Source organism: Sinocyclocheilus rhinocerous, unplaced genomic scaffold (genome assembly GCF_001515625.1).
Source record: "Sinocyclocheilus rhinocerous isolate Xijiao unplaced genomic scaffold, SAMN03320098_v1.1 scaffold3354, whole genome shotgun sequence".
Taxonomy (NCBI): Eukaryota; Metazoa; Chordata; class Actinopteri; order Cypriniformes; family Cyprinidae; genus Sinocyclocheilus; species Sinocyclocheilus rhinocerous.
In genome coordinates this window covers 105,723-113,196 of record NW_015664987.1, presented here as the reverse complement: position 1 = coordinate 113,196, position 7,474 = coordinate 105,723, and the positions used below count along the sequence as shown (strand labels likewise).

At 40.3% G+C, this 7,474-nt stretch overlaps 1 protein-coding gene across 1 annotated transcript in view; it reads right to left on the bottom strand.

Annotated features, from left to right (window-relative positions):
• Nucleotides 1-3,916: 3,916 nt before the first annotated feature.
• The window catches only part of LOC107730547 (cytosolic 5'-nucleotidase 3-like), a 23,926-nt gene continuing 20,368 nt past the window's right edge, over nucleotides 3,917-7,474 (bottom strand). The window contains exons 8-9 of the mRNA XM_016541402.1: nucleotides 4,372-4,572; nucleotides 3,917-4,295 (exon numbers count right to left, since the gene is read on the bottom strand). Of these exons, the coding sequence (XP_016396888.1) occupies nucleotides 4,188-4,295; nucleotides 4,372-4,572 (309 nt within the window). The 3' untranslated portion in view covers nucleotides 3,917-4,187. The remainder of the gene's footprint in view (nucleotides 4,296-4,371; nucleotides 4,573-7,474) is intronic.

Sequence of the window (7,474 nt, the reverse complement as noted above, 5' to 3'; positions counted from 1 at the left end):
CTTTGAAACAATCTGTATTATATAAAGCACTACATAAATAAATGTGACCTATGCTTTCTCTGTTTAGCCCACTTTTCTATTGTAGGGTCAAAAATAATCAAGGACTTTTGCTTTCATGTCCCAAACCTATCTTCAGTAACAAAAGGGCCATTTGGCATACCTGAAGACACAGAAGTGCTGATAGTGATCAAGGCCTGTAGGCCAAGATGTGTGTACATTGGGGGCCTACTAATTGTGACACCTTTACAGTGGGTGAAGTTGTAATTTGCTGATTGGTCAGTTTGAATGTCTCACATTTGGTTTTAGTCACATGGTCAAGGAAGGGATGAAAGAAGATTGTAGCTGTTGCTCTGTCTCTTTTCTTTGCCTTTCTGTCTTTTCCCAATAATAGTAATTCTCATAAAATAAAATAATTAATAATAATATTAATAAATATTATTGTGAATTTGTATGAGGTAATTTGTGATAAAATAAGTGTTTTAACCCCCCCCCCTCTCTCTCGATCTCCCTCTCTCAAGTTCAAGTTGCTTTATTGGCATGACATTTGTGTTACAGTAGTCAAAGCATTTTAGATGTGTAAAGTACAGAACATAATTACACCATCAAAGTAAAAAAGGAGACAATAAATGAGTAATAAATGAGAAAATAAATAGATAAATACAATACAATAAAAATAGAAACAGCAGACAGTTTCTAATATTAATTATAATAATTGCAATTATATACAATGAAGAATGTCAAATAAAGCAAATGGATACAATGAATTAACCATTTCGTATGGTGTGTAAGGTGTATACATATTTTGCAGCTAGTTTGACTGCCATGTCATCCTCAACGAGTATATAGCGTAGAGTCGTTTAGAGACAAAAATGAACAATTCAATGCTTCAAATTGTGGAAGAATATTTGCCTTGTAGTGGTGTATTTGGGGCAGACAAGAAGAAAGTGTTTCTCATCCTCTATTTGATTTAAGTCACAGTGCTTGCATAGTCGCTGTTCTCTCGGTATCCAGGATCTTTTATATCTTCCTCTCTCTATTTCTAAGTCGTGGTCGCTGAGTCGATATTTTGAAAGGATTTGTCTTTCTTTTAATTGTTTGATTGATAAGTAATTTGCCAATTTGGTGGTTCTATTTAGGGCCGAATAACACTGGAGTTTGGTTTGGAGGTCAAATTCGTTTTTTAATTTTTCATCATAATTATACTTCAGATTTTTGTCAATGTCTTTATGAATGTTGGGGTTGTGATTGGAGTCAGACTCAGCTTGAGTTTCCTTCATTAGTTGAAGCACGAGTGTATTTAGAGGATGAGACACTGTGGGGGATGCATTGGCGAGGAGGGCTTTATATTGAATAGATTGAGTGTCAGATTGACTCGGTGATGCCGGAATTGAACAGCTCTTTTTTGTATTTCAATGTGTAAGGGGTATAAGCCCAGTTCAGCCCTGCAGGCATTGTTAGAAGTGCCTCTGATTACCCTTAGAATGTTTTTTTTGCAAATTCCAATTATGTTCTTTCTATTAAACTTTTATCCCAATTTTCAAACTTTAATACTGAGAAAATAAATAGATAAATACAATACAATAAAAATAGAAACAGCAGACAGTTTCTAATATTAATTATAATAATTGCAATTATATACAATGAAGAATGTCAAATAAAGCAAATGGATACAATGAATTAACCATTTCGTATGGTGTGTAAGGTGTATACATATTTTGCAGCTAGTTTGACTGCCATGTCATCCTCAACGAGTATATAGCGTAGAGTCGTTTAGAGACAAAAATGAACAATTCAATGCTTCAAATTGTGGAAGAATATTTGCCTTGTAGTGGTGTATTTGGGGCAGACAAGAAGAAAGTGTTTCTCATCCTCTATTTGATTTAAGTCACAGTGCTTGCATAGTCGCTGTTCTCTCGGTATCCAGGATCTTTTATATCTTCCTCTCTCTATTTCTAAGTCGTGGTCGCTGAGTCGATATTTTGAAAGGATTTGTCTTTCTTTTAATTGTTTGATTGATAAGTAATTTGCCAATTTGGTGGTTCTATTTAGGACCGAATAACACTGGAGTTTGGTTTGGAGGTCAAATTCGTTTTTGAATTTTTCATCATAATTATACTTTAGGTTTGTCAATGTCTTTATGAATGTTGGGTTTGTGGTTGGAGTCAGACTCAGCTTGAGTTTCTTTCATTAGTTGAAGCACAAGTGTATTTAGAGGATGAGACACTGTGGGGGATTCATTGGCGAGGAGGGTGATGCCAGAATTGAACAGCTCTTTTTTGTATTTCAATGTGTAAGGGGTATAAGCCCAGTTCAGCCCTGCAGGCATTGTTAGAAGTGCCTCTGATTACCCTTAGAATGTTTTTTTTGCAAATTCCAATTATGTTCTTTCTATTAAACTTTTATCCCAATTTTCAAACTTTAATACTGGTCCCCAAATTTCACACCCGTATAGTAGAATTGGTTTAATGATGCGTGATATAATTTAATCCATGTTCTAATTGGTAGTTTTAATTGGCCAAACCGTGATTTTATGGCATAAAAAGCCCTCCGGGCCCTCTCATTCAGGCCCTTCACAGCCAGACTGAAGCCCCCTGATGCTGAGATCTTGATGCCCAGGTAAGTGTAGCTGCTGCTGTGCTCCGTCTCTGTTTTAGAATTGGTTTAATGATTGCGTGATATAATTTAATCCATGTTTTAATTGGTAATTTTAATTGGCCAAACCGTGATTTGATGGCATAAAATGCCCTCCGGGCCTTCTCATTCAAGGCCTTCACAGCCAGACTGAAGCCCCCTGATGCTGAGATCTCGATGCCCAGGTAAGTGTAGCTGCTGCTGTGCTCTAGGACTTCTCCTCTGTAACTGAACTGGTATCTGCTTCTCTGAGACCTGGCCTTCTTCTGGAACACCATGACCCTGGTTTTGTCCAGGTTGACCGTCAGTGCCCATTCCTCACAGTACTGTTCCAGCAGGGCCAGGCTGTGCTGGAGACCCTCGGCTGTGGGGGACATCAGAACCAGGTCATCAGCATACAGCAGGCATTTGACTTCAGAGTCGTGCAGAGCGAGGCCCGGGATGCTGCCGGAGCAGTCCAGAGCTTCTGCCAGCTCGTTGATGTAGATGTTAAACAGTGTTGGCTACGACTGCATCCCTGCCTCACTCCACAATCCTGCTGGAAGAACGCTGTTCTGAGATTCCCCAGTTTTGACTGCACATTTACTGTTTTTATACATGGACTGTATAACATCGAATGTTTTTCCACCAATGCCAAATTGTAATAATATAGTCACTCAATAGCAACACTGTCCCACATATTTAGCTGTGGCAGTGGGTGGTAATAGACAAGAAATGCAGTTTTATACCATTGTGCTGATTACATTTCTTTAGTCATTCGGCAATCCTACAGCCTGAACCACTGTAGGGAAACCACACTATGCTCTAAGTTTATTTTTCTATTACTGTAGTTGTTGTTCTGTTTGTAGTTCATGCTCTGTGCATAATAGAAAAAAAAAAACTTCTATAGATTCTTGGATTTTTCATCCATTACATCAAATACTAGCAGTTCACCCACCAGGACTCTGCTGCAACCATTACAGTATCCCTACAGCAACTGATTTGGATAACTTCTTGCTCTTTCTCTGAAACCTGTAAAATGCATTTACTGGACCTAACTCTATACAAATCAGTTGGCTGAGACAAATATTAGTTTAACATCTGGTCTAAGAAAACTTTACTTCATAAATTTTGACAAATATAATTTATAATTAGTACTCAACTTTCTGGTTCTATTCTTTTATTTTTCCATTTTTAAAACAAGACATGTCAATAAATGTTTTTAGGGTAGAGGCAAACAAGTTACCCTTTTGTCACCTTCACATAAATGTACTGACTTAGTAAATACACAATTAACATCATGACACCTCCATTAAAAAACTTATTTCTTTTTTAAACTTCAGTGAGAGAAAGATGTGTAGAACCATAATCCCTGATTAACAACGCTATCTAAATTGGAGATACCAAGTTGGTGTCTTCTCAACCGTGCGCAGATGGACAAATATAGACAATCCAGATAATGGTACAATATGAACATGTAGAAGTCGTCAAGGTAGAAAAACAACAGAATAATATTCCAACCCACAGAAAATAAAATCACTGAGTCCATCCTTATCTTGGAGATCTTAGGTCTAAGTTCATTGTCCTGTAATGTATCGTAAGATCGCATTAGGAACATCCATGGTTTCATCTTTCTCCAAAATGATATCATAGGAGTTTAAGTATGACTGTCTCCTCTCATCCACCTAGGGTAAAAACAAACATTCATTAGTGTTTCTTTCCTTTTTTTCATGTGCTGTCCTGCTTTTACTGTGGATTTACCTTATCATTGAGGTATCCGATCTTCAGGATGTTTTGTAAGTCCATGACTCCATCAGCCATGTTGAGATCCCCAAGAGAGTCTCCGAGCAGGAGGACATTACAGCGGCTCTGGAGTTCCTTGAAGTGTTCGGTATTGAGCAGAGCTCCTTCCCGTTTGTTGTAGATGTGAATCAGCTCTCCTTTAAATGCCTGCAAAACACCCTGTTACAAGCACAAAAAGAGGCTCAAGTATACTGAAAGAACTGTGTACTTACATTTAGTCATTTAAGCAGATGCTTTTATCCAAAGCGACTTGCAAATGAGGACAATGGGAGCAATCAAACTCAACAAAAGAGCAATGATATACAAGTGCTATAACAAGTCTCAGTTAGCTTAACGCAGTACACGTAGCAAGTTTTTTTTTAATTTTTATATAACATAACATATAACAAATAGAAAACAGATAGAATAGAAAAAGAATAGAGCAAGCTAGTGTTAGAGACCTTTTTTGCTTTTTGTTAATTGTATAATAAATAAAAAGAAAACAAATAGATAGAATACAAAAATATTAGAAAAAGTAAATGAATAGAGTGCAAGTCTAAAAGGGGCAAGTTTTTTAAAAGAATAGAATAGAGACAGAGTTAGAGGGTCAAATAAAGATGTAAGAGATGTGTTTTTAGCTGATTCTTGAAGATGGTTAAGGACTCAGCTGCTCGGATTGAGTTGGGCAGGTCATTCCACCAGGAGGGAACAGTTAATGAAAAAGTCTGTGAAAGTGATTTTGTGCCTCTTTGAGATGAACAATAAAGCAAAGTTCAAATGCAGAACACAAGCTTCTAGAGGCACATAAGTCTGAAGTAATGAATTTAGGTAAATAGGTGCAGAGCCAGTGGTGGTTATGTAGACAAACATTAATGCCTTGAATTTTATTCGAGCAGCTATTGGTAGCCAGTGCAGTGCAGCCAGTACTTAAAGGTCTTCAGAACTGCTGCTGTTCAAGTCAAAATGAAACGTGTCGCAATATACCAGTTTTGACGATAATCGTGATATTTAAAGCATGAAATATCAACATCGTGTTAATATAGGGTGTGACAATATACCGGTATTGGCGATAGCCACAATATTTAGAATGAACAGGACTCTCATGATAACACGACATGCAAATACTCCAGCGCCAGTACCTGGTTGACCTCCCAGGTGGCAGTATTGCGCATTAACGCGGACACCTGTCAAACAAGACGCAGTGCTCGCTACTCCGAGAAGAACCATGTTCAATATTATAGAGTAAGTTGCTATTATTTTACTAGTCATGGAATGAGAAATGCTACATTAACCTGTTAACAGCGGTTCCCTATTGATACTTCACTAACTAAGTGTCTTGCTTAAAGGTTTAGTTCACCCAAAAATGAAAATTAGACTGTGTTTTACTTACCCTTGAAGCATCCTAGGTGTATATGACTTTCTTCTTTCAGACGAATCCAGTTGAAGTTATATTAAAAATTGTCCTGGCTATTCCAAGCTCTATCATTGCAGTCAGCAGGTGTTGCAGTTGAACAGTCCACAAGTCGTCAAATAAAGCGCGCGCATCCATAATAAAACGTTATTATTCAAATAATAAAATGTCATACGCGGAAGCCGTTCCGGCGCCTCTGAGATATGCTAGTCTCGCGAGTTTGTTTATATTAGCAAAGGAAGCAAAGTTTCCTTACTTTAGCAAAGGAAAACCAGTCTCCTCTTGGTTTATATCGAAATCCTCCGACATTTTTCTTTGCAAATCCTCGGTTTGTACTTCTAATTCGTGAACAGCGTTTTGTTTTGTCTCCGCGTTCGTCACTAACCACGCAACGCCAACTTGCTACGTCATCCGCCGGAACGGCTTCCGCGTATGACAGATACCGGAAGTGAGAGAAAAGTGTTTATTATGTTTGAAATATGGATATTTTTCTTACAAAAACCAAGGCAATGACTCAGGCTATAGGACGCTCCATGGCCAGCCTGGTAGTACTCGAGCGCCACTTATGGCTGACTTTAACGGAGGTCAAGGACGCTGACAAGGTCCCGTTCCTTGACGCCCCAGTCTCTCCCAACGGCCTGTTCGGGCCAGCAGTCGAAGGCTTTGCTGAGCGTTTCACTGAGGCACAAAAGTCATCCCAGGCCATGCGACACTTCCTGCCGAAACGCTCCAGCTCTGCAGCTGCCTCGGGTCGCCCCAAGTCTGCGCCGACTCAACAGCCCGCGAAGCCTGCACCTGTGGCTGCCACTGCCGCCCAGCCATCCAAACCTGAGCCTCGACGACATTCCCGCTCGGCCAGACACTACCTGTTTCCGAAGCACCAGTGACCCCGGCCTAAGATAGCGCTGGATTCGGTGCCTCCAGCGTCGTCCTGATCTAAGGGACAGGAAGAGGAGGGGGCCAAGTCTCGCTGCAGCCGGACCACCCCCCCAAGCTGCCTCTCGTAAGCCGCCAATCACCCCGTCCGGTGCAGTCGGCGATGTGTTTGCTGCAAACTCTGTTCAAGCACCCAAGCGGCGATCCGCTGTTGTAGCGGGCACAATAAAACACAAACATTTTCAAAAAGAGAGCAGTTTTCCTCTTCCATTTCTCATGAGTACCGTGTGGCCTTGCAGCGACCAGACACTCGAACCAATCCAACCCCTGTCTTCCCGGGCCGAGGCTTGGCAAGCCATCCGGAGCACCCGGAGTGTCAGATTTGGGTTCTGGGGATAATAAAGCGAGGTTATTCACTTCAATTCGCTCGAAGACCCCGCGCTTCAGTGGAGTGGTCCCCACTTTGGTTCAGAGCACAGACGCACACATCCGGTGCTCCGAAGTGAAGAATCTGCTGGAAAAAGGAGCCATAGAGGTGGTTCCTCCGGCCCAGAGCGAGTCAGGCTTCTACAGCCGTGAAAGCTCCTTAGAGTTTGTGCTTATAGTTGTGTTGCCGCGATGCACCAGCACCGCTTAAAATAGAAATTGTTATGTTACGTTTCTTCCTGTTGTTTCAAAGATTAAAGGCACACTTTCCCAAACAAATTGTCTGCAGTAACGTGGTAAATGCTAAAATGTGGGGTTTTAATAATGTTAGCGTTCTGCCACTTGGAATTTTAAGATGTAGAATAGTAA